The 27,839-nt window shown below is 42.3% G+C and overlaps 2 protein-coding genes across 2 annotated transcripts in view; one reads left to right on the top strand and one right to left on the bottom strand.

The window, feature by feature from the left end:
• OSBPL10 (oxysterol binding protein like 10) overlaps positions 1-27,839 on the bottom strand; it is a 492,302-nt gene that overhangs the window by 213,472 nt on the left and 250,991 nt on the right. The window lies entirely within an intron of this gene.
• On the top strand, positions 1,406-27,737 carry CMTM7 (CKLF like MARVEL transmembrane domain containing 7). The gene is made up of 5 exons (XM_021525872.3): positions 1,406-1,612; positions 20,173-20,346; positions 23,055-23,153; positions 24,193-24,274; positions 24,633-27,737. Exons 1-5 carry the CDS (start codon positions 1,451-1,453, stop codon positions 24,644-24,646), a joined length of 531 nt encoding a protein of 176 aa, XP_021381547.1. The 5' UTR covers positions 1,406-1,450; the 3' UTR covers positions 24,647-27,737.

The following is a 27,839-nucleotide window of genomic DNA, read 5'->3' as shown; positions in this document are numbered from 1 at the left end:
GAGTTAGGTTGACTTTGTCCCAGTGCTCTGCAGAAGAAGTCTGTATTACTGGGTAGAAAATATGTTTGTTACTTGTATTAATTTAAAGTTATTTTTGTTTCACTGCCCTGAACTCAGATCAGCAGGGCCCCAGTCACACACATACTTTCAAAAAAAAAAAAAAGAAAAAAAAATTAAAGAACTAAAGAAGCTGAACCAGCAGGTAAAACCCCCATATTTCTAAATAGGAAGTGAAGAAGTTACTGGAACCTTCCTCCACAGGGCTTATAGAAACCTGTAGCCATGCATGCTTCCAAATAGGAAACAAAATAGGAACTGTAAGGAGAAGAGGCAAAAAAACCCAAAACAAAAAACCCCAAAACAAAACCCTCAAACAAACAAACCAGCTGTTTAAAAGTGGAACAAATTTTTCCTTTTTTTCTCAGCAGCTAACATTTTACACTTTTGGCGGTAGCCAGTATTGTAGATTTAATATCTAATGACATGAGATAAAATGTGGTGGGACAGGTAATACCTTTTATTGCAACCACAAGGTGGCTTAACAATAGTCCAGAACTAGGTACTGCTTAATCTAGTGAGGACCAATGCCCACACTGGCAGACCCACTTTGCTCCAAGTAAATTGGTTATGCTGGGGCCTGATGTTTGTTGGGGGTCATCTGGGCTTACATGTCTTCCCTCTTAGAACAATTTTAGTTGCTGAAGGAACTTATTAAGTATTAAATATGAACAGAACCTGCATTGTGACTGTAGAACAAAGCAGCAGAAGATGGGGTTACTACTGCAGTGAGTACAAAAATGGCATATGCCCAGCTCAAAGGCCTGCTATTACATCAGTTGTCAGAAAGAAGACAAGTTATTTTTAAACTTGAGGAAATATATAGCTTCCTTTGCTGTGTTTCATTAGTATTGCTGTATGATTTAATTCAAACACTTGGCCTGAGACATCTGGACAGTCCTTACAGTTTTACCTGTTGCTGCCCATTTAATTCAAGTGGCTTTTATATTTTGTGAGATGGAGAATCAGAGGACTGGGGGGCGGCGGGTTGGCAAGAGCAGGTGCCGTGTGGGAAGCCGCACAGCAAAGCACCGGAGCGGCTCCCAAACCAGCGCACCGCCGACGAGCTTCGCGCAGCGGGGTTTGTCACTGCCCCGCCAAGCTGCTCCGTGCGGAGCTGCCTTCGGCCTGCTTCCATGTCACCCAGCAGCGCAGGGCGGGCGGGGGCAGCGTCCCTGCCGTGTCCCCGCTCCCGGCTGGGTGCGGCGGCGTCTCCCCCGCGGCGAGCCCCCGCGGCGCCCCTCGGCCTCCCCGCCCCGCGGCCGGGCGGGGAAGCGCCGCGCTCCGCCCGCCCCGCCAGCCCGGGGCGCCGCCGCCCGCCCCGCCCCGTCCATCCCATCCCGTCCCATCCCGTGCCGATCCCGGGGCAGCGGCCAGGGCAGCGGACGGAGCCATGTCGCACGGGGCGCGAGTGATCCGCACCGGGGTCAGCAGCGGGGGGCCCGCGGCCCCGCCGCCCGTCACCGTCGCCTCCTCCTCGGCGGGCTCGGACGCGGAGCTCATGGACGGCGGCTATTTCCGCTCCTGCGCCGGCATGCTGAAGGTGGCTCAGATGGTAAGGGGCGAGCGGGGCGGGGGCCGCTGCCGGGGCTCCCGCTGGGGCGCTCGCAGCCCGCGGGGATCGCGCTCATCCCTGCCGGACGCTTCCTGGTGGAGAGCGCCGTCGGGCAGTGCCGGAGCCGCGGCTCCGTGCGGGCTTGGCCCCCCAGCTCTCGCACATCCCAGCAGGACGAAAAGCCCGCGTTCCTTTGGCACAGCGCAGCTTTGCCGTCTGTCGGAAGCTGCCTTTGCCTTTCCTCATGCAGCAATGAGCACTTTTGGCCAGACGGACGCGTACGGGCCAAAGTAGCAGTGTTAACTTTTTGCCATGAACAGCGATAGCTCCGTGATGCGATGGCACATCGTGCTGCAGTGCAGCACCTCATCCGTAGCGTGGGTAAGGTTTTAGGAGACAGCGGGGCCAAGTGCCAGTGCCCACGGCGATCTGGTGGAGGTGGGCACCCCAGCTGAGGCTGCAGCTCCAGCTGGCTCCGTGCCTTGTCTCTCAGAGACCTCCAGCAGTGACCCGGTGGGGGATTTATGGCTGAAATTCAAAAGTCGATGGTGGAACGCTGCCAAGATTGGAGCTGATGCCTTAAGTCAGTGCATGAAATTCAGCTCCATGCAGATGTGGAGAAGATTAACAGATAGATTTGCTCTTTCTCATTTTTATGGCCCATAATTATCTGTAGGGTGATTTGTCAGCTTAATTACAGCAGTGGCAAGGATAATACTCAAGAAAGAGCGTGAAAGACATCAGGTACAGATACGTCCATATGTATGTTTTCATCCTGCAAAAACTTGTGCCTTGACAGAGTTTTATCCTGGAGTTGTTGCCTTCATCTTTTGTAAGTTCCCTTAGTGCCTTCTTTCCCCATGCCTGTATTTGTTCAGTCATTTTTTTTAAGTTGTGTAGATTATTAGCACCCAGATTTCTAAAATTACATTCAAAGTTAGGATTCATTATGTTCTAAGTTACTGAGTAGTAGTAGTATCAAATCCTCAAGTTTATCCTTAAGAGCTGTCCAGTTTCTTCCAGTTCATTACTGTCTGCCAGCTGGCCTTACAAATGACCCTCAGTAGCAGGAGATGAAGTTGACCATGACTGGTCATGGCTGCCTCTACCCGCTGAGCATCTGCCCTGCGCTCGTGAGACCTTGGAGCTGCCCCTCTCTGTGAATTCTGTGTTGTAGGAGCACAAAGAGTTGTCTGCTGCCTTCTCCTGGCTTGGGTTCTTCCCAAACCACTGAGCGGATCTGGGGAATCTTTGCAGGAGACAAGTGAGCATGTGTCTACATTGCAACAGAACGTGTAGCCCTAAAGCAGTAGACTTGTGCTCTGCTGATGAGCTGGAAGCCTATTTGCTTTCACCACTGTGGAAAGAGCAGTTCCTTTTATGGACTAGAAATAACTCATCCTCTCTAACCTCCGTCCTGCCCTGGTGTCTCTGAGGTGTGACTCCAAAAGCTGCCACAGCATGGGTATTTGTGCTGTAATGTCAGTTTCTGGTGCATGTATTAAGTGCATGCATTCTTTACATGCTTTACATATTTTCATGTGCTGGATGTAAATCTATCTAATTTTATGTAATGCTTCACATACTTTGCATAAAGTCATATTTTATCTATGCTATTGAATCTAAAATTCCTCCAAATTTAAGCAAGTGACTTTCTGTGGTGCCTTTAACAGAAGTTAAAATAATCTAAATTATTTTTTCTTTGCACTCTTTCAGCTTCACCTTCTTTTATTTTTATGCTTTTCATCCTGCCTGTAAGCATCAGTAGGAGATACCTCAGGTATTCAAGGAACTTTGGGCAAATGAACTTCTTGAAATATCACATATCACAACAGAACCTTCTCAAATAATTCCATAAGAAAAGCAAATGTCTGTGCTGTAGCATGTAGAAACAACCATGATACATTAGTTCTAGATATACTCCTGCACCCAATAAAATAGGGAGAGCTAAATATTGTTGCAATTCTCTTCTATTTCTTCGCACACAGTATTCCTACCCACAGGTCCATTTGTATGAGCATTCAGTTCTCCTAGTACAAAATGTTGGCAGTAACTTTTTCTGATAAAGATTTCTTCGTGCTAAATCTGTAAATATTCCTGCACTAGTGTTGGTGTGGCTGGTGGCTGTAGTCTTACTGAGAATCCTTATGCTGGCAAAGGAAAAAGGTAAGGTCATTTGGGTTAGATATATATCACATTAAATTATGTGCTGGGCCTCTGAGTGGTTGTGGTTGTGAAGAGGAAACGTTACAAGTTTTGTTTTCTCTTTCTTCCTCAACCCCCTTTACCAAGAAGTAGAGGGTGTGATAGAGAGCAGGAAAGAAACCTTTCATCATTTACTGTTATGTTAAGGGCTGTTTGCTGTCCTTGCAAGCTAAAAAACCCCAACAATTGTATGTATATGTGAGTGACATTAATCTAATATATGGCAACAACATGCTATGGAAATCATAGGAAGAAAACAGAAGATAATGTTACAGCTGTTCTGCTGTAAGACAGAAGGACTAAAACTCAGGATTATTGAGGAGATTGTGCAGCCTGAATTGTTGCTAATGTTGGGTGTTACCGGTGCATTCTTTTGAAATTCTGGGTGCTGTGGTGTCTAGCATAGAATGAAATTAGGAAGAAAAACGTGTTTCTTGCCTGTAAGCCTAGAGAAGTTCCTTTGTTTTTTTTTTTGCTAGAGAATTCCTTTAACCTTGCAGAATGATTGTAGCTTTGAAAAGACGGTGTATTTTATGCATTGACTTCATGGCCTGGGGAATAGTCTATAAATATGTTGAAAATAAAATGGAGGGGAAAATATAGTTATGCAGACTTGTGTATTTTGTGTGTCAGTAAGACAATTTGAAAGCTGCTTTTCCATATGCGACTGTTACTAACCTTAGTTGGAGCTCTTTTCAAAATCCATACTGAACTGACATTCTGATTTTAACAGGAAATTGCAAAGTTAGATGTTGAAATATCTAACTTCCCACTATGGCCACCTTGGTTCTTTAGCAGTAGTGTACTAAGCAAGTGTGTGAGTGGGTGTGTATCAGTGTGCACAATGCACTTAAACCAGAGAAACTGACTTGAGTGACTTGAATTTTCACCAGCTTGCCAAAATCGACACAGGTGGTACTCTCCAGCATTCTGCATGAGTTGTGCTGGTTTGGTTGAGGAACATTTGCTTTGTGTTTATGCTACTACTGGCTTGTTTTATTATAAGCCTTTGTAGGAAGCTGTGTTGCTTAGCTTGGCAAGTTCTCAGTAGATGGGTTCTTGGGAGTTTTTTGAGGCATCCTGTGCCATTAGGGTCAGTGGTATGAATGTGCATTTGTCTTGTCACCAGCATGGCTCAAGTGCCAGTACTGATAGATTGAAACAAGTCTGGTTCCTCTGAATTTGTCCTGGAGCCCTCATGTGCATTTTATATTTTTACAGCTGGAGTCTGGAGGATACCACTGGCACTGTACTGGATGGGGTCCTGTCCTGCTTCCAGCACAGCCCATGTTACACAGGGGAGCCTGTGTAGGTATCCCCCTCTTAGGCACTTGGTAGGAGTGACTGTATCACCTGTCCTGTCCAAAGTGTCTGGGGAGGGTGTAGGACAGCCATCATGGGTACAGCACGTGCTTGTGTAGGTCTTTCAGGCTTCTCAAACTCTTGTCAGACCACTCCTTTCTCCTGAGAGGTGCAGAGTGACCCATGGCCTTCTTGGGCTCTCTTTCACCTCCCCCAGGTTGGGCCAAGCTAGCTTTGGTCACAATTCAGACTGAAGGCCATTGTTGCCACAGTGACACCACTGTTACTATTACAGCTCTGTCAGAGTAAGCACAGCCTCAGAACACAGGGTGTTTTAAGCTAAAACCAGTGCTGATTCTGTCAGCTCAATATGAGCCATCAGTTTCACAAGACAGAAAACAAGAAAATCAAAATTACCTTCTCAAGGCTGAAGATTTACAAACAATTGCAGTGTAAAAAAAGGATAAACTCAATAGAAGTTGACTTAACAACATTATTTTAACTTGTTAAAAATGCAATAGCTAAAGCTTTTCTGCAGAGTATCCATTTAATTTCCAAAGTATGCCTTGACAAAAGCAATGACATACTTGACAAATGAATGGCCAACAAGCCAGTCTGTAATTCTGAGGAACTTTGAAGTGTACTGAAACCTCTCTGGGTTATTTGTATACTAACATATAGTTGCATAATAGTATTCAAGAGAATATTCATTCATCAAACACTGAAGGCTAGAGAATGCTGGTAGTTACGTTGCTATAGCCAAGTTCCATTTCTGAATGTGCTGTATAATATCAGACAAATTTACTGGGGAGCTATATCCAGAAGAAGTTAAAATATGAAAAGAAAGCAAAATCTGTTAGTGCAAGAAAACAATTCATGATCAAAATAATTGATGAAAGAAAAAGAAATTCACAAAAGCAAGTGCTGCCTGGAATTATTTGAGAGTTAATCAGTCTTTTAACTTGATCTTGAGACTGAAACATCTTTCTGTCCATGGAGTGACTGAAGAAAAGCATCTAATTCTGTGCAGCACTGTGCCAGTGGCATACTTTTGCTTGTGTGGTTATAAAGCTGCTCAGTCAGAAGAGAGGCATACTGGTGATATGCAGAGGTGCTGAATTTGTAAGCCTGTCTGTGAGTCCTGTATAGACTGTGCTTTCTGGGAGATTGTGGGAAATCACCCCAAAAATGTGCAAGATAAACTACTGGCTAAGCAGTGAGATACATTTTTGGAGGCCAAGGTCAGAGCTGTTGCAGCTGCTCATTAATTTTGTTTTGCTGGAAAACTGCAGTAAAAGGACCTTGCTGGGCATGCTGAACAAAGAGAAAGAAAAAAAATTATCAGAGTCTTACATGGCTCCAAAGTAAGCTGGAGCACTCGAGTAAGGAATGTCCAAGCTTAGTAATTAAGCCCAGTAGGACTGGGAGGTCCTGTTATTTCCCCTCTGAGAACACCAAAGCCTCAGCCAGTGATGTTTTTTCCATGCTGCTGCTCTGGGTGGCCATTTTTTCTGTCCAGGTGTTTGCATAAGAGCTGGAAGCAAACACTGTGTTCTCTGCATGTTAACCAAGCAGTGCTTGCTGGTAGGCTGACACACTTTTATTTGATGAGGTGAAATTCCACAAGCAACACCATTTTAAGGAATTATCCTCTTCTGTCTTGTCTCCATGCAGCTGTTCTCAGCCGCAGTGATGCAGATGTCCACCAGGTTACACAGTACCAGGGAACTAATGGAGCTTTACTTCAGCTCTGTGGTTTTTTTTCTTTTTTCTGTAAGTGTTTTTAGGGAACAGTGCAGCCACAGAGGCTTCCATGGGCAAGAACAAGTGTCTGGCATGGAGGGGCAGGAAATACATAAATTTGAAGTGGTTCCATGTGTTTCAAACCACAAGCTGAGAATGTAGTCCTTTTGCTTTTTCTCTTGGGCAGGGGAAGGTTTTATACCATCTGTTTTAATTTCTATTTACATCTTTCAGGGAAAAAAAAGGAAACTCATAAATTTTTTTATGTCAGAACTGCTCTAGAAGTCTAAAAAAATCAACTCCAAGGCAATTATAGTAATTATTAAACACTAGGATATATCTGCTCTGAATGTGTCAGTGAATGTTTTATTTTTTACTTGTTAAAAGAGGCTTTCTAAAAGCTCAAAGTTGGAACCATCTTTTCATTGCTTATTTGGTGCATCCATGAGAATTTGTTGCAATACATTCATTAGCAATCTCTGTGCATGTGCATGTGGAGGTGATTCTTTCTGTAGAGGTGATTGAATAGGGGTCAACAAATATGTTTTCTGAAATAACAAAAAAAAAGGGAAATGAAGCATAGAAATTTACCTGAGATGTGTTTAGTATGCCTGAAGGAGCAGAGTGAAGTATTGGCAGTGGTTTCTTAGCACGTTTGTTTTATGGGAAGTTAAATTTTAAGGTGGTATTTTAAAATCTTAGGTCACATGTTGTCTGTGGATAATAAGAAGTGATGAAAAACATGGATTCTTACTGCTCTGCGACTTTCTTTTAAGATGTGCAAGAGCAGAGTGTTCCCTGTCCTCACTTTGTTTGGAGATGGTGTCCCTTTGAACATTCTCTTCTCCTGCCACAGAGTGACAGACACCAGTGGATCCCTTGTTTACAAGTTCAGGCTCCATCCACTCAGAGCCTATACATGGCAGAGAGCATCTTGCCAAGCATCCTTCACTGGGTTCCAGAACTGCAGGGGCTGGGACAATTTGTTGTGTCTCACTGTGATCTAGTAGAAGCCATCAGTTAGAGAAGCACACCTGACCCTGAGGCTCTGGTACCTGCTCTGGTCCCCCAGAGCCAGAACAGTGTTTCCTTCTATGACTAAGTGTTTCCTCCACTGCCCTCCCTGGGGAGTCCCTGTGAGGTGCTCACTCAGTCCTGTGGCTGAGCTGTCCCTTTTGTGCTGTTGTCACATCGTATGTGCTGTGGCCTTGTCCTCCTATTTTGTGGTCATATGAAAAGTATACAGCAGCCAGAAATTGCTATTTTCTGTACACAGAGTTCAGACTCTGAAGTTGCTCTGATTTCCCTTCACCATCAGTCAACTTCCTCTTCTTTGTGTAACTGAGATTCTTAAAGGGGTCATTGTGGCTGAAACAACTCCCTGCACTGTGATGATGGTTATTTGATGAATGTAATGGCAAGGACAGATGTGCCTGACTGGTCTAGGATAGGTATCTGCAGCTTTCAAAGCCAAAAAAAAAAACCTTGCTGCTGTTCCTGCAAACATAGCAGCAGCTGCAATGCTTAGGGCTTCCTCTTCTGCTCACAGCTCCTCTTAAGGAAAATAGAAGTGTGATGACAAAATTGAGAAGCTGCTTCAAGGGAGAATTTTCTTATAATATTTTTGGCAGTTTGTTGTTTTGTTTTTGTTTTTTAGGAGTACCATTAATGAGGTCAAGACACAAGTGCTGACAGCTGGTCAAAAAGTATGCTGTTAACGTGAGACGACCATCAGCAGCTGCAGAACTGCAGACTGACTTAGCCTATTTTCCTCCAGTCTGTAATCATGCTCTGCAAGAGCTCTTTTCTTTGTTTGGGAAAAGCACAGTCCCCACTTGCTGCTTCTCACCTGCTGGCTTGTTGAGCCTTTTGGCAATTGCTTGAGTACCCAATTTCCTAGCAGACACAGGAGTGCTGTCCCAGCCTGTTGGAGAGGCCTCTCAGTCTCCAGGCGCTCACTGGAAGCTGCCAGCTGCAACAGTGCCACGGGGGAATGTCATCTAGTCTCATTTTCCCCCCTCCTCCATTGCCCTTCACTTCTGTGGCACCTTGCTAAGCATCGATTATTCACCCTTAGAAAAGGTTGTTCTCTGGTGTGCAGAGACCCACCCTGATCCAGCAGCCAGGCTGTGATGATGCCAGTTCATCTGGGCATTGTCTTGATGTTTTCAGGAACTCTCACCTGTGTTTTCCTCATGAAAATCATGATATGCCAACACAGCTAAGTGAACTTGGTAATGTAAACGAGTCCTCCTCGTGTTCAAGGAGACCTCGCTCAAGGCTCCTTTCCATGGCTTAGCAAAACCCTTGCTGGAGATGATAGATAACAACTTTTTAGCTGCTGCATGTGCTGTCTGTGACTGCCAGATGTCAGTGTGGTGATCTCTGAGGCAGGGAGAGATATGGCAGGTGTCAACTGAAGATCTGAATCAGTCAAGCACTAAATGCCTCAGACAGAAGGGGCTGTGTTGTGAGCAGCGTCTCTAACGGGGAGTGATGAGCAGATTGCTCTCTGAAGGTTGGCAGGCAGAGGCATGAGACATCACTGAGCCATTCACATGGTATCCCTTGATCTCAGCAACAACTTCCAGGAAGATGAGATTGCTGTTTGTTTTTTCATGCATCTAATTGGATAGCTTAACTAGAATGATCATTGCCGTGGGGTACTGGGTTTTGTGTTGTATGTTCCTGTCTTAGTTTTAACTGTCTCTGTGCTGCTAGATACATATTGCATATCCAGAAACTCATGGTGGAAACTTTGCTGCCTGTAAATATACACAATGTACCCTGGGCTTCTAGCAGGCAGCCAGTCTGATCCGGGCTTGGTTGGCCAGCCAACGTGGGCTCCTTCTCTGTAGGTGGTATTGCCATGCATGGTTGGTGGATCCATTTTTAGACAGCCATGAAATTGATCTACAAGAGCTTTATAGCTCACAAGTGTGGATTAAGCTCTTTCTATATTATGTATCACTGGCCATATGGGGCTTCACTTTGGGGCTTTTGGATGGGCAAGCAATAAAACAGACCAAACAATATACCTGAGAATGGTTCAAAGTGGTGGTATCAGAGGTGCCTGGTTTAAAGATAAACCCAGTTTATCTTCCCAGCCAACTAGAAGGAAGTATGGCAGGCAAGGTGGGCAGTCTCATGCTCTGCATTTTCACAAAGCTACTCACACTGTGGAGTGTCTTCTCCTGCCCTTCTGTCTGACTTTCAGGTTTACCAGATGGAGAGAACGGCTGACATGGCTCTCCAGGAGGATCTAGATGTTCTAAGTGCTTGACTTGCAGAAGATGGAAGTATCAATCACAGCTTGCTGTGCAGGTTTTGAATCTGGAGAGATTTGGTTATGGTAATTCCTTTCATTTTTGGCTGCCATCACCAGATACCCCAGTTTCTCCTAGGGGAGTCTGGAGATTCAAGTCTCTTACAATGTTTTTTACTTCCTGTAGTCTTTTGAGATGTGATTTAGAGATTCCCCCTAGTATGCAAGATAGATGATCTTCTACAGTGGGGTGAACTACAGCAGCAGCCATGTGCATACATGTTTTTTTGCAGCAGTAAGGTAGTATTCTCTTGAATATTACCTTATTGCTGCAAAAAGAGAATTAATTCCTTATTAATAAATGAACAAGCTACAAAGTGCAGGGTTCTCCTAGCTTTGTCTACAGTAATATTTTCAGTTGTTGCAGGTGGCACTTCTTTGAAAGTTAGAGGGAAAGCAGCTGTGTTTCCCAGAGCTGGAACCTTGCTAGGGCATTTGCTGTATTAAAATTTCTGTTCTTATCCTTTGCAGACATGCTAGCAGTCAGCTGTGCCATTAATAGTGTTTTGCAGTGGAATTTATGTGTTTGGGGAATTGTTTGTAACTTGCATTATGCCACTGGTGCAATGTTACTCAGTTGCTGCAATACTTTGAGGGTCATGTGTGCAGCTTTTACGTAGATTGAAAAAACTTACTGATAGTGCTTTCACAGTTGGAATGTTTTAAATTTAAATTGATCTTTAAACAAATTGGAAAGTAGAAGAAATAAAATTATGAGGTTGTTGTGGGTAACAAACTTTTTTTTTTTTTTTTTCACTAATTCACTGCCTGATGGGAATATACAATATTGTTTGCCATGTCACTATGAAGTCCTCAGCTTTCAGTAAATAACATGCAGGATTGTATGGTGCCTTTCAGTGTGTGCAGGCAGCTGTGGGATTGAGGCAGGGACCTAGTTCAGCTGGCAGGGGCAGGATTGAAGTCCTGCATGCCCTGTGATCAGTGGCAGGCAGGACTTAATTGCAGCTAGTCATTACAAAGAATTGTCTTTTTAATGATTATGGCTAACATCCTGCAACAAGGGCTCTTTAATAATGTCCTTCATATGCTGGTTCTGGGATTACCCCACATTCTTTTCTACCACTGAAGCCTGGGCCTGAGCAGATAGATAATTTCTTATTAATAGATATAGAACACCACTTGCTTGTACTTAGGATTGTCCTCTTATCTGTGTTGTAGAGGGTCTGAATAAGATTATTTTGGCTTTTCTCACCCTCCCACCATTTTTATCTTCAATAAATAGCCTGTGGACGGTGGTGCACAAGAGAAGTGACTTATCAGAGGCCAGGCAGCCTCCTTATTTTAGCAAAGCTGCCAGACAAGAAGGAAATCTGCCCAGACGCAGGGGCTGAGAGATGATTGTGCAACCAAAGACTGACTGCTTCACAGAACCATGCACTTGCAGGCAGCTGATTTCGTCTGTCATTAATGAAGTTTCAAATGGACTGTGCCTTTTATCTTCTTTTTCTAGTAGGAATTTACAGCTCACATTTCCAGCACTGCCCTGGAAGAAGGAAATCTCAATTTCAGCAGTAGTCAACATTGCTGCTTAAATTATCTGAACCAGTCTTGCATGAGCTGCAGTTGTAACCTTGGTCTGTGCTTTGCTCATCTTTCTGATTTGGGAAGCTGTTAAAAATTGTTTTATTCCATCCAGAAATATGTACTTAATAATATGTGGGTGTTGCTTCACTGTGTTGAGGTGTAACATTTGGAAATGTACAGCTGTAATCAGTGACATTTCTCCAGGGCACAGTTATCCAGATTGGCTCTAGTAGGGATGGAAAATTCCATTTACTATCTTGGCTGGTGTCACAAGCTGGAAACTTTGACTTTTTTTCGTTCAAATACAAAAATAATTTTGCTCTTATATTAAAAAAAAAAAGGGCTGTGATGAAATTGCATGAAAGTCAGTGCTGTTCTTGCTCCAAATCTGCAGACACCACTTCTGTACAATTGCTTGCATTAAAACTGGGGTAAGTTTTAAGACAGTGGAAATCAAACAGGTTTTATAAATGTTATGAATAGTTCTCAGGGTCTTCCTCTTTTCAGATTCAGGAGGAGGGACATTAAAGCAGTACAAAGGTTCATCAGTCCTCCAGCAAGTACAATGGATGTAAAAGCAAAAAGCACTTTCAGGTATTACTAACAGGAAACTGGTGAGCCAGAGCTGCTGCCTACAGTGTTTTTGCAGGTGTAGCACTATGCTGTATCCTGTCCCCTGACATTTTTCCCCTGAATGGTGCTAATCTTTGGTTAGCTAATTTCAATACGTGCCCTGATGTAAGAGAGTGGGCAAGATAGTTAGGAAACATTAAAAGGGGGAATTGGGGTGCATTGCCATGTATAGAGGGAGATTTGGATGGGAAAGAATGAGAGATTCAAAAGGAGAAGAAATATGGAGTGTAATGGAGGGAAAGAAGAGGAAAGGGGAATATGGAGTAGGGAAAAAAAGGAAAGGAAACAATGGAGACAAAAAGTTGTCTCATGGGAGAATATAGTAGAGGGGAAAAGTCAAGAAGAAAAATACTCTGAGAAACATGAAGATGTAGTTATACATTGCATGGCAAAGTAATTAAATTAAAAGATAACACAGAGCTGGGTGGATTATACATGAGGATGTGTATGTCCTGGTATTATGGTGAAACTTTGAGATAAGAGTTATAGTGTTCCTCTGTAACTGGGCACCTTGAGGCAATTTTGCTTCTTATTAATGTTATCATTCCTCCCGCAGTTAGATTGGCATTTCATGTCTTATTTCTATATAGAGAAAGAAAAGTATTATCCAGAGCTTAAAGTTACATGCTCAGGTAGCAGTTTCAGCCTGGCAATTCAATGCATCATATTGGGATTTGTAAAAACCATAGTCTGTTTCTTTCTGCAATTAAGTTTTTTAATATTGTTCTTTGTACTACCACAGCAGCTATAAATCCAGATAAGGGGCGGGCCACATAAAGTGGCAGCTGCCAAACACCCAGCCAACCTCTCACTCACTGCCCTTCCCTGCAGGATGGGAAGAAAATAGAAGGAAGGCAAAAATACCCATGGATAAAGATAATGACAGTTTTATAAGAAAAGCAAAAGCTGCACACACAAGCAAAGTTGTAAATTCTTCCATTACTCTGTTCAAGGCCAGGCTGGATAGGTGGTCTAGTTGAAGGTGCCTCTGCCCATGGCAGGAGGCTGGGAATAGATGGTCTTTAAGGTCCCTTCCAGCCCAAAATATCCTGTGAGTCTATGATTCTATATGTAATGGTTGCTTGGGAAGAGAAATGCCATAACGCAAAATATTCCCCCTGAAACCTCTTTGTCTTGAACTTTTTTTTTTACCACTGAACACAACATCATATGGGCTGGAAAATTCCATTGCTCAGCTGGAGGCAGCTGGCACTGCCAGTGTGTTGCCCACTTGTGAGCCTGCTTTGGGATGAGGGGAGGGAGAAGAGGCAGGAAGCCTTGTTGCTGTGTGGGCTCAGTTCAGCAGCGGAAGCACTGATATGTTATCAACATCTCAGAAAGCCCAGACCCTGTGAGCTGCTGAGAAGGCAGCTTGTGCCACACCCACACCAGAACATCCCCACTGTGCAGGGGCTTGCACAGCCAGAGTGGGAAAGGGTAACCTGTGCTCCATAGCCACTGTCAGAGTAGTGCAAGAACTGCTGCACAGGGGGGTCTGAGAATGTGTGGTGCTGAACAGTGAGGGATGGTCAAGAGGATGAGCAGTAAAGTAGTCCTAGCAGTAAAGATTAGGAAACAGTTTATTTGCAATGTCTTGTGCATGGTGTGCTTTCTGAATCACTGCTCACACTCAGTAACTAAATGACAGACAGGAAATAAATACCGATTTCCATTTTACAGTGAGCTAGGACTCATTATTGTTTATCTTGTGTGCTGAGATAACAACTTAAGCAACTCTCAGAAAGTGAACATTTTCCTCCTTTTGCTTGTTGTGTGGCTTCCTCCTTGGATGATTTTCACACCTGCTTGTCTGTTACATCTGTGATCTGTTGATTGTCCATTTGGGCTTTTTGGAGAGGGGAGCAGAGAGGAAACAGATGTGGATATTTTGGTATGGTTTTTTGGGGTTTCATCTTGTTGTTTTTGCTTCTCTGCTTGTTGGGGTATTTTTAGTAAGCATCTATTTTCATTCATTCCGTAAAGGAAAACAGTTGTCTTGCCCTAGACATTTATTAGCAGTCCTCAAAAATTTTACCTTATTTTACATGTCTGAAATGTTTCAAAGGTACAAAACTTTAGCACAATGCATGTGAAGTCCTTATTAGTCCTCATTTGGTGACTGGTGCAGCTGAAGTGGTGAAATACATGATTTACTGAAATTCATACAGAAACAGGGTTACAAAACTGGAGTCGGGATTCAAGAGTCAGTGACTTACAATTTCTCCCTTGTTGTGTCAGTGTTTGCCTATGGAAATGGGCCTCTCATCCTCAGAACATTAGGCTTTCCTTTAAGAGTAGGTTCTTGTCAGTTTTGGAGATCATGTGGGATTTATGTTTGTGCAGGTAGCTGTGTCTGTGGAAAATTTAGTTCTCTCCAAATGTTACAGAAGAATTAGGTATTGGCAATAAAAGCCAGAGCTTTATTTATGACATCCATTATAGCAGGACAGTAGAAAAAGATCTTAGAAAGCACTTCACAGATTGATTCCTGGGTTATAAAATTGTTCTGTGGTCAGATAAACTACAATCTTCTACCGCATGAGCAGAAAATGCTTTGTGGTGCCAGCTAGCTCGTAGGTACATGTAGAGCAAAACAAATCCTTTTCTTTGTCACCCTCAGGGCACTAGTGAAGAAAATTGTAGGTGTAATCTCTGGGCTGGTGGGCACGCACTCCTGCCTGCCCCTTCCTTGGAGCAGGCGATTCCCTGTTAAGCTCCTTGGAACTCGCTGGCTTGGTCTGGGCTTTTCCCTCTGTGCTGGTGCGCTCCAGCCCATGAGTCCTGAGGGGCAGGCAGCTCTTGGGCAGTGTTGCTGGTGGCCTCTGGGACCAGTGACAGGACTGGGAGCCACAGGAGGACCCAGCCAGCAGAGAGGCTGAGGGTTGTGAGGCTGGCTTGCTCTGGGTCTCAGCATCATGCCCAGCCCACTCCCATGTGGACAGGGTGTTTGGACCCAAGGTTTTTCTGTAACCTAATTGCATTTGCAGGACTACAGCCACCCAAGAGTGAGCATGGGGAATTAGAGGTGGAATTCAAAGCGTCTGAAATCAGGAGTACAACAGCATCTGGACCTAATGCCATGGGACTTTTTTCCAGTATGCATTTGCCTTAGGAGTAATTGGAAGTTGAATCTTCCTTCTGCATATAATTTCTTCTTAATATGAAGGCACGAGTCCTCTCCTTTCATTAAGAAGGTGTTGAATTTTCCTGCAGTGGAAGATTAATTTCCTTGAAGTCTTGATATGCATTTTCTTTGGTTTTTATTGAGTGTAATAATGACCAGTGGGCTCCAGATGCTCATTCTTTGTTAGGGACAAGAAGAAACAAGGAGGAAAACAGCTGATTTTTAAAAAGAAATAGCATTTCAAGGGAACACTTCCTGAAGCATTTTATAGCACAGAGGAGAATGTATCCCTCTTATCCAGTCTTTCCCTTCTTGTCCAGTTTTTCCCTATCTTCTGTAGCCTGAGAGATACAAAAGGGAAGTGTGCCATTCTGAATAGATTGATGTAATATCTACGGGCAGGAAGGAGGATCCAGGGAATTACAGGTTTGTCAGCTTCACTTCAGTCCCTTGGGAGATGATGAAGAAAATCCTCTTAGAAAGCATTTCCAAACACATGAAGGACAAGAAGGTGATCAGGAGTAGTCAACCTGGATTTACAAAGGGGAAATGATGCTTGACCAGCCTTACTGCTTTCTGTAATGAGCTGACTAGCTTGGTGGACAAGGGAAGAGGGATGGATGTGGTTTACCTTGATCTGGGTAAGGTTCTAGTCTCCCATAACATCCTCACAGACAAGCTGACAGGGTGTGGATTAAATAAGTGGGCAGTGATGGATTTAAAACAGAACAACCCAGCCCAGAGGGTTGTGATCAGTGGTACAAGGTCCATTTGAAGGCCAGTCACTAGTGGTGTACCTCAGGGGTTCATACTGGGACTGGCATTGTTCCACATCTTCATTAATGACCTGGATGATGCAGAGTGTACTCCTGGAAAGTTTGTAGGTGATGAAAAACTCCTTCACTGGGAGTAATGGCTGATGAGGCAGGGGGTTGTGTGCTGCCATAGAGAGAGAGAGATCTTGGCAGTCTGGAGAGAAGAGTCTCATCAAGTTTCACACAGAATGCCAAGTCCTGTATCTGGAGATATTTGAGGGTAAGCCCCTGCACCAGTACAGGCTGGAGGTTGGAAAGCAGTACTCAAGAGAAGACCTTGGGATCTTGGGGGCCAACACGATGACCATGAGCCAACCATGTAGTTTTGTGGTGACAGTGGCCAACACCTTCCTGGGCTGCTTTAGGAAGAAGACCACATCAGGAAAGAAAGAACTATGTTTCATTTTTTTAGTAGATCTAAGTTAATTTCCAATCAGAATGGAGTTTAGGCTTGGGAAGGTATGTCAGTGCCAGTCAAGAGGCAGATTGTGAGGATGTGGTTACCTCATCTTCAGCTCCAAGTAGGGAAGAGAATGCAGGTTCTGTAAAAGTCTTTCAGGCTCTGTTGTGTTTTTTCTGTCTGCTAAGTGCTGACTGCCTTTAATTCACATTGCCATGACTGCAAGATAGTTCCTGATCTATACCAGTGTCCCTAAGTGTGCTTCATGACTCATTTAAAATATCTAGCTCAATGGAGAGTCAAGAACTGGGTTCATTTAAGCTGATTGACTTCTATGAAACAGAGTAAATGTGGAATTTTATTTAAATCCAGAAATCCCTCTTGGGGTTGATTAATGCATATGGTCTTTATTTTGTTCTCAGAAAGCAGAAAGCACTTAAATAGTAGTACCCTGCAATGTGTCCCTCACCCCTTTTGTAATGCAGGTCTGGAGCCCAGATGTATATTGTGGAGCACACTGAAATCTTCTCATGAGACTGACCATCACTTGACCTGTACTTGCTGGCTATGGGTTTACATCTGTGTTGCTGTCATGACCTGTGCAGTGGTATATTGAAATGGAAATAGCAGTGCCTTGGATTTTTTTTTTGTGCCTCCAGTTTTTATTTTCAGGGTGTATAAACCTGCTCCCCCGAGCACAGATGCATAAAGAACATTCATAACATTTGATCATTTCAGTGCTTTGCCATTCATTTCTCTCTCTCTGTGCCACAAACTGACTTCTAAGATAGATGTTCATCTGTATCCCAGACAGTTACATATTTATCACTTTATCACTCAGTTCTCTGGAAACTAGAATCCCAGGGGGAAAAAAAGGTGCAGTCGTCACCTGGTATATCATGATAAACCAGTATCTGGTGAAGGAACTTCAATATTTGTCAGTTTCAAAGAACCAGTGATATTCTGTGGCTCTAATACCTGTATTTGTTCGCATTCTTTTTTCAGCAGGTGAGTTTTAAACTCTGACTGTATCTGCAGGCAATGTAGTGTGGCAGATGGGGTACTGCTTTATATAAAATGGTTAAGAGAGTCCCCTTTGCACCTGTCCTGTGAAACAGAAGCACGTGCCTATGAACCAAGGACACTCTTCAGAAATCTCATGTTGCAAGATTTATGCTAAGAAAGTAAATCTTTGAAATCTCTTGCCATGCAGTAGTTTCTTCCTATCTGTGTGTTGAGGCACATCTAAAACCAAATAAGGGAGAATCTTTACTAATTGGATTTGGAGTTGTTTTAGTCATGAAGAATTGTTGAAATAGAAAGCATGTTTGTTCGAATCCATGGGTCTACCTTGTTAGGAATTGAGCAGATTCTTTGTTGGTACCATGTATCTTCTTATTTCTGAGGATTGTGACAACTCAGATGTACTTTCTGTCCTTGGATGACTCACATTCTTTTTTACGCTTCTCAATTTTTTATATCTTTTAACTGAAAAGAAAAATACTGCTATGCTTCCATGAAATTGAAAGAACTGGGTCTAGCTTAAACTGTTTTCTTCCAGTGCTTTTTATTATTTGGATGGTGGTTGTACTTCAAGAGTCCAGTCCTCCTCTTTATCCTTTGTACACTGTAAAAAAACCTGCTAAAGTTAATTGTTCATGCATGAAATGAGCCAGTGGGCAGATTTAATATTTCTGTGATTTAACGCCTCCTTCTTGATTTTTACAGTGTAATTGAAACTGGGAACTGATTATTGTGAAGACAAATAAATAAGGGAAACTTCTTATGGCCTTTGGTGGTTAGAGATTGTTATCCTCATCCCACCTTTATTCGAAAGCAAGGCTCAGTGCTTGCTGTGACTTGTTGTTGAGTCTTTCTATTGAATAACATTTCACTAAATTTTGTCTTAAATTATGAAAATACTAGCTGTGTCTTGCATCACTTAGAGTGTTCTCCTAGATTATAGGGTAAATAATCTCCTCCTGATTGTTCAGGTTAAATTATTTTTATTATTAAGTTACCATTATTCAGTGGCTAAGTCAGATGACTCTGTTTAACTGCAATTTAAATTCAGAGAGCAGGGCTCACTTACAGGGCTAATATCAGCTCCTTGGACTGCCACAGTAAAAGGAATAGAGCTGGACCAGGTCTGACAACAGCTTAGCCACTTGTGTGGGAAAGAATCAGGAGCAGTGACCTTTTTCTCTGAAGCCACTGTTTTAAGGTGGCTCACTGTCAAGACATTGATGTGGCTGTTTGGATGGAATTTGATGAAGGTGGCAGGTCCTTGCAAAGTTTTTACATACAGACTTTTTGGTTGCCCTTGTACACGCATATATTTAGCCTGTCCACTTAGAACTGAGCAGGTGGAACTTGGCTAACATTTAGGGAGAATCTAAGCTATGTTGTTTGGGCGTTTGGGTTGGGGTTTATTTCTCTTTTAATCTTAAGCAAATTATTCTGATAATGAATGCAGTTGGTTAGGAGTTTGGAAGATGAGTGTGCAGGAAAGGATGGTGCAGTCTTGAAGTGCTGGCTTCCTCAGATAGTTTTTTAATGTCTAGGAGAAACACTTAAAATATGAATCATTACAGCTTCTGGCTGACTTTGGATGAACTAAAAATTACAGTGGCTGAAAGCATGCATTGACTGAGTCTGTAATAAAAAATAATTCAGTATATTCTTGGTAGATTTATTTTGATCACCCAGGTTAGCCAGGCTGGTGGAAGCAGTCAGATTAGTAAAATAAATAAGTAGCTTTAGATTAAAGAAAATAGGAAATAGCTTTTGTCCTTAGCAAGCCTGCAGCTGAAAGAAGTTGTACAGTAATGTTTTATAGTTTTATGTGGCAGTATTAAGTTATAAAACATTTGGGGGTGAGGTGAATTAAATCAGTTCCTCCAAATGTTTATATTATTTACTCTGATACTGTCTTATAGTCCAGTAATAGTTCTGCTCTAAAAGTGGCAGAAAAGGAAGAGTGAAACTATTAGCTCAGGTCCTCTGATTGTGCATGTGAGAAATGTCACTAAATGAAAGGGAAGGTGCATGTGTTTATGAACATCTCCATTTTCACAGCTTCCAGTGGACTCCTTCTGAAAATCTCTGGGATTCAGATGCTTCAATCACTGGTGCAACTCCAGTCATTCAGTTCCATTTCTCTATTTGAGACCTCTTCTGTTGTACATAGAGACATCTTCAAGTTGAGTTCTTCAGGCTGAAACTGTTGCTTTCCCTCTGGCCATTGGCCCTTTCACCAGTTCTAATGGTTGCTTCAGTTCATTTATCAGCTAATTATAAAACCTTATTATCATGCCCATTGCTTTGTCCTCCATTTGGTTGGGGCCATCCTATTTACATTAGATATTTGTCTTTTGTTTCTAAGTACCATTTTGCTGTGCTTAAAATCATCTCCACGACCCTCTGAGCACGACAGTGAACACCTTGAATGTGCCTTTTGTCTTCCAGATCTCACTGCTGATTGGATTCATCAGCGTAAACAATTCTCAATGGACAGATTACAGTGCATACAGCTTCTTTCAGATTGTCACCATGTGCGACTTGGTTATGATTTTGTTCTTCTACATCATGCACATTTTCAGAGTCTACAGGAAGCTGACTTGTGTTAGCTGGCCACTCGCGGTAAGCCTGGCTTCCTCTTCTCTCTTGGGGGTTGATGGGACTTTCTCAGTCCATTCTCTTGTGCTGTCTCACAAAGACAGGCTGTCTTTCACTCAATTCTTTTTTACCTGGTATGCAGATCCTTTTGTTGCTTGCATTCAGTTCAGCAGATTGTGTAACTGTAAGATTTTCAGCTGATTTGGATTTGATTCTGCCCTGCTTTACACAGACAGAAATCAAGATTTACTATAAGGAAAGCAATAATTTTATTAAGAGACAATCGAAAGGAAGCTACTGATCATCAAGCCTTCAGCAGATGGGTCCTAGCTCAGGTCATTTGTAGGGACTGCTAAAGGACCAAATCATAGCTTTAGAATTCATGTACTACATCCTGTCCCAAAATAAAGTCTGTGCTATTTAAATCAAATGTGCCTCTTTTTTTGTATGGTTTTAGATAACTTAACAGCAAAAAACAGTAGCCTCAGCCTGATGCTGCAGTCTGGCCATTCCTGGAATATCCTACAGGATGTTCTTGCCTCATTCCTGCATTTCCCATACACATCCATCTCTCATATCCTAGCAGAGAACCAACAGGCAGCACCAAAAATGTGAGACCTGAGCTTCCTCAGTAGCTCTGGCTCAGGTCACCCAGCAGAAGAGTTCTGCATCCTAAGGTGGGATGATGGATTTTAGCAACCTCTTAGAACATGCCTCCCTTACCTGTGTTTGTTCCACTGAAGAAGGACCAATAGAGTGGGGAAAGCCAACTGGAGAGATAGGAATTTTTAAACCCGAGAATTGGTTGGGTGGCAGTTAATGGAAGCTATGTAAGTAATTTACAGATCTAAGACAACAGTTTGTCCATCCATCTACTTATAACCAAAGAGAAAAAAATAATTTTCTTTTTTCTTTTTAGCTGAAAATATTGTTAGACTTTTTTTCAAATGTGTGCCACCACTATCTGTTTCTAAAGGTACTTATTTATCTAGAGATAGTACAGATGCAGGGATTCAATAAAGGAGTGAAGTAAGCCAATAAATGACAGTTTTGCAGAGCAGCATTTATTATGTGTATTGCTGTAACAGGACTATGCTATTTTTGCCTCTGCATGGGCTGCTTCTGGCGTTTTTTTTGTTGTGTGTTTAATTATTCCTCAACGTTCCAGAGTTTAAGGCACAGAAATTTGTGGCTGCTCAGCTTCAGAAAGCTTTATAGATGTGATGCTTGAACATTGCTGCTCTGTTACAAAACAAACAACCTCATTTTCAGTCACATTTAAGTATCTTTAGAACAGAAGACGAAGACGTGAGAGAGTCTGGGAAACTACAGCTAGCATTTGGATGAGTTTCTTGGCAGGATCTTTACATTGCAATCAGGGGTGTGATTTGCAGCCAGTAAAGCTGAAGTGGTTCAAGAGGTTGTTCACTGCTGACAGCTTTTAAAGCTTGGAAATATTTCTCCAGAGGGGCACTCTTCCGGCCCTGCCAGGGATTGGTTCTCCACCTAATGTGGCCTTTGATAACTCTGTTGCAGCTTTGCCCATCCCTTGGATCCCTCTGAAGTAGTAGCCTGTGTACTCTGCTTTATTTGATGTCTCTAAGGAGGCAATGGCATGTCCCATTTGCCTGCTGCGTCACGGGCTAGTCAGAGAAGCCTCCTTATGCATATAATTTACTCTGGCAAATGCCGGGGTTGAGATTTTGATTACCCGAAACAAGTTTACAAATTAGGGAAGTAACTTGTGGTCACAGAGCCTACTTTACAGAAAAAGCCTCCTCAGCTCTTTTTAACACCCGAGCAGAGTGAAACTGGTATGGTAGACTGTTCATCTTCTGGGCTTTCCTTGGAAAATTTCCTTTGGGACTATATTCTATCTTCTGGTTTGAGACAGAATCTCTCTTCTCCTCTGCTTTGTATTTGCTTGGCTCATGCTGGTAGTGAAATGCAGATAGAGGAAGCAAATATCCACCTGCCCCACCCCACCATACACAAGAAACAGGCAATGCTAAGTGTGCAAACACTTCCACTCATCATAAGCTTTGTGAGGACTCAAAATCAAAATCCACAGATAACCCCTGCTTGTAACAAGGTAGAATTGACTCCTGGACTGATATTTATCATACCAGAGAAGAATGTAAATGTGGTGCCTTGGTCCTCTCTCACAAATCCCCATGGCATCATGTTGTACTGCAGCTGTGCTTTTCATGGCTTCCTTGTGGTTTCCAGTCTCAGCTGATATAAGTTTTTAGTAAATGCAGCAGCAGGTCCCAGTGCTTACTTCCTAAGATTATCAGAAGTAGGAGCATTTGGTTTTCCACTTATGCCATTTCATATAGGCTAGAGAAATATGTCCTTAAGGCTCCTTCCTTCCTCCAGAATCATCTCTTTAAGGTGCATACTTGATGCAATGAAGTAATGTGCTGTGCTGAATTGAAAGGATTGCATCCATACCCAGTAAGTAAATCCCATTCCAGTAACATTAGTAACCCAAACTGTTCTTTTTTGGACAGAAATTGAGATTTGGTATAAAATCCACTCACAAGGTGAATTGCTGCGGTTTAGTTTTCGGTTTTTTGCTTTGTTTTGCTTTGCTTGTTTTTTCCTTTTTGACTCTGTTTTGTCCTCTGAGTTTGAGGGTTTGAGTCAACTGCCAGCTTTCTTTCTGAGACATATCAAAATGCTTTGCAGATACGTTTCCCTTCTGATGCATGCTGTGCTTGTCTTTTCAGGAGTTTCTTCATTACTTAATTGGTACAATTCTGCTTCTCATTGGATCAATTGTAGCAGCATCCAAGAGTTACAATATAACTGGACTTGTGGCTGGAGCGGTAAGACTGTTTATTAAGCTTGATACTTTTAAAATTGCAATATATATTAAGTAGGTCACTGGAAATCTATGACTTGTACCTTTGTTTTCTTACAGACTTGCCTTACTCGTGTCTTGGTTGGGTGAATGACCTTCTAGCTCATTTCAGTGAATGTTCTGTAACACAGTGCCAATAAAAATATTTTGTTGTCAGATGCTGGACTCACCACTAAAGTTGGTATTTGTCCTGCCAGAGCGTTGAAACCAAAGGCTTCTGCTTTAACTCACAGGAACTAATGTGTTTAGATGAGGAATTAAGACAATTAACTTCTAACAAAAGACTGTTGTAGCAGCTAGAAATTACCTAAAAGATTTCACTCCTCTTTTCGGCTTTCAACACTTCCTGCTCGTGAACAGAGCCCTGTTCAAGATAATTTCTCCTGAGCTAAAACTCACTGAGGCTCTGAGCTGACTTCTGGCAGGTGCTCTCTGCTTCTCTTGGCTGGAAGGCTTTACATAGAGAGGCATGACTTCCAAGTGTGGGTGACAGTATTTTCACACCAGCAGGACCTGAAATACAACTCCTCCAGAATAAAGAATTACTTTCAGAAACTTAGTCTTGATGGTGCAAACAGACCAGGAGACCTACCTGTCCTGTTTATTTGGCAGACAGGAGGGAAAGACTTGTTTGAATGGAGCAGTAAAAGAGCAGTAATCAGAGGTACTGGAAACAATCTTTTCTTTGTTGCAGAATCTGAGTGAGAAATTTAGAAATTGACACTGCATGCTGCTGTCCAGCTTTTTATCCCCCCTTGTGTATGACTCTCAGTCTATCTTTCAGTTTTGACAAGACATAATATTATACTATATACTATTATACTACAGAAACTTCTGGGATTTTTAGTCTTTTGTCAGAATTAGTGAAAAAAAACCCACTATTTTTGGGGTCTGTTAATTCCATAGAATGTATAGCTGAATATACAAAAGTGTCCATACATGCATGGAATATGTGTCATCTAATGCTCTATAAGTATTTGTGGTTTGTTTGTTTTCTCATCCAGACTTTCGGGTTCCTGGCTACAATACTTTGTGTTATAAGCATGTGGTCATCCTACAAAGTTTCGTGCATCACACAATCAACAAGTAAGTATCATGCTTAGTAACTGCCAGAATGCTTCCCAAAATGAATATTTGTATTTTCTGGCACAGGGTTGTGTCTACCTGGAAGGATCTATTAATTCCCTGGTTGTTGTGTCTCAGAATTACTCAAAAAAAGCAATCATTCCAAATTTTCTGTCATCACAAATGTTCTCACAACTACTGACAAATGTTAACAAATAACTACAAGAGCAAAATAACTTGCTTCTAGCAAATAGTGAACATAGCAATGCTTTCTTTTCTCCCTCCCCCACCCCTTACCAAAAGGTTTCCAGTGTGTTGCTTAATAAATTGGATGAATTTGTTTGTGGCAACACAAGTGACACTGTCTTCCTTTCCAAAGATGCATCTGTGTGACTCCATCACCTGTGCAAGACGTCTGCCTTACAGAACAGGATACCAAAGAGGAGTGTCCACTACTGAGGAGAGAGCCGTGGGTATTTTGTTACTAGCCTGGACAAGCTGGTAGCTTTGGAAGATCTACTTGAATTCCTATGCAAAACAATGTTGTGAACCAAAGTTTTTTTGCTCCCCCCACTTCCCCCACCCAAAGAAGTTTATAATGGAGAAACGCTTGTTTCGGAGAAAGACAACTTCTATCTCTCAAGCTGGGCTGTGGTTGTTTCCAGCTATTTGCAATAAGTGTTATTTAAAACTCATTTGGACAGTCTTTTGGTTCTTCTTTCAGAGGGACAGAAAAATTCCTTCTGATTTCCTCCATCTGTTTACACAAGGGAAATCCTGCAAATTCCTACTTGATTCTTAACGTCAAAGGATTATACGTTTAACCAAGGAACACTTACAAACTAATTTGTGCCTGGATAAGCTGACCCAAGCCTTTGTTACCTCTTTCTATCAGAACTGCGGACTTTTTCTAACATCAGCTCAGCCAGCATCAAAAATTATGAACTGCAACTTGAAAACATCATTGCAAGCACTTCCTCCTAACCCCAACAGTACATGATGAAATCAGGGATTTTCTCCATTAATATTTAGCAAAGATTATTCTTAAAAAATTCCCTTGCCAAATTCAGGAAAATATGCACCCAAGAACATTTAATATTTGGGGTCTTTTTATTTTCTCCTTTTCATAGTAAGACCGCTTCATTAGAAAATTTGCTATAAATTATTCGCTTTGTAATCTAACAGTGTTTATGGAAAGCCCATTGTGAATGGAGCAATGTGCTTCTTTCTCTCTCTTCCATGTGGTATTATCACTTGCTCTGCCTCAGCTGGAATCTGTGCTCCTGGGGACTCTGCCCAGAGCCTGGACAGATAGAACAGTTCAGTTTTGTCCAACCTTGTATCATAATGAAATTATATGTAACTTCAGTGCTGAGACAATGCCTTCTTGGCACCTTTGTCTTTCCTTTTGCAATCCATCTCTGGTGAGCTGGGAATTCTTTGCAGGAAAAAAGGAAGCATGGGCCTTTCTTCCTCTTTTTGGTGCTTCTCCTATCATCTCTAGCTGTCAAGTAGAACTTGGTTTATTCTATCAGGATAACGGCATGATGGTGCAGCAGAACTTGGGTTTATACGGTTTACCAGGGACAGTCTGAAGAAAAAAGCATTTTCTGGCCTCCTATATATTTTTCTATTTGTCTGGAATTCTGCATCAATACTGCTAAGTAATTTAATAGTTCTCTCAGAAAAAAATTTTTGTGCCTCATGGAAGGTCTACATATATTGCTATTTGTTGCCACCTTTTTTTTTTTCTAACCTAATATATGTATATTTACTTAGAATTTATTTTTATTTCTGACAACAGAAAATTGGCTAACTGCTAAAGTGTCAAAAATTTTGATTAAGTAAATGAAAACAACTGAGTAGATAACTTGAAGAGGTAAGAATCCACCTCCTCATGGTGCACAGTTTCTGTGATTCTTTTTGCTATTCCCTTTCAAAAGTGTCCTGTTTAGACCAACACAGAGCAGAAAACAATTAGAAAGCACAGAATTCTGGTTTTAGTGGCTGAAGGTACATACATTCATGCCAAGATAAAGTGCTTCAATATTAATACAGATACAGATTAATACAGATTATTCAAATAAATGATATAACAGGCAGGTGTATTATTACCAATTTCATATTGGCTATTTCTTATTTTTCTACAGTGTTCAACTTCTGCCCCCTACCTTCAGATGATGTGTTTTGTGTTTAGTCAGAAATGATCCATTTTTTTTTCTTTTTAACAACCAGAATTGAGCATAGCTCAAAGGCCCTCTGGCTTAAGAGAATAAAAATTCTTCTCAACTGGGAATCCATTGTCAGCAGTGTCAGTGTTAGCTCAGCTTTTCTTGTGCTGCCAGCACAGGACCAGTCAAATGGCTTTATGTGACAAGAGACTTCATTCTGGGCACTTCAAGTGAAAATTCCTACAGAAGAAGGTACACACACACACACACACACACGTGTGTGTGTGTGTGTCTAATTTTTTGCAACAGGGGTGCTTGATCACCAGTCCTCCTGCCAAGACTGACTTCACAGTTTTTGGAAACCAGCACGCTTACTTTAATTTGGACTAATGTGACAGATGTTTAAGGATACAACCTCTCCTGTTCCCCTAGAAGAAAAAGACTGTTATTTCTCCTTCACCTCCTGAGGTGTCACCTCAGATTGACAGCAGGAACCTTCCCACAAGCATTAAGCCCAATTGGCAATCCTGTGGCAAGCAGTGTTCTGCTGCAGACAGTGTGAATGCAGCTGCGACCTCAGCGCTGTGGTACAATGGGGAGGAGCACCTGCTAAGGATTGGGGCTGGAGCCTGAGCTTTCTCTGCAGAAAAGGCTGTTTCCACTTTCCCCTGGAACCATGCCCCCTCTCCTGGCACTATACTAGCTTTTTTTTCCTGCCTCTCACATTACTCTGTCACTTGTCACCCATATGGACAAAAAAAAAAGTCAAGGGGAATTTCACGCAGTCTAACAACCAAAGAATTTCTGAACTACATTCTGTGGTCATCCAAAGAATATCTTTTGCTGTAAGTGCACTTGCTTATACCAGATCAAGAGATGTAAGTTACCAGTTCCCTTTTGGTTTTTGTGCCTGCTGACAGGGCTAAAATATTCCTGCAGCTTTGGCTATTGTGAGAGTGCTGGGTCACAGACCCACCAGATGCTCCTAATCAGGATGCTCTCAGGCTGGAAGACTGACATCTCTGCTGCCAAAGTTTCCTTGCTTTCCCCAAATCCTCCTTGTGAAGCATGTCTACCAAGAAAAGCACAGATTTTCTGTTATCACCAGCTCTACCGGGGGTTGTTGAATGACAGCTCCGTCTGGCAGGGAATTCAACACCTCTCCTGCTGTACCTCTGCCAGCAAAAGTGTTTTAAGTTTCCTTCAGTGTCAACCTGGTTCTGAAAGCTCCATCTGTCTGCAACTTTGTCAAATATGGGATTCCAGATGTTTTAGAAATAAACTCTGTTAGTTGTTTGGGTGATGTGGAGAATAAGACTGTTGTCCTGGTTGTTTTTTTCCTTCCTCTACTAAAGCAATGGCTTTCTCTCAGGGGAGTATCAGAATACATCCTGTAACTGGAGGACAATAGGTGA

The sequence above is a fragment of the Lonchura striata genome, chromosome 1 (genome assembly GCF_046129695.1).
Source record: "Lonchura striata isolate bLonStr1 chromosome 1, bLonStr1.mat, whole genome shotgun sequence".
In the NCBI taxonomy this organism is placed as follows: Eukaryota; Metazoa; Chordata; class Aves; order Passeriformes; family Estrildidae; genus Lonchura; species Lonchura striata.
This window is presented reverse-complemented; position numbering and strand designations above follow the sequence as displayed.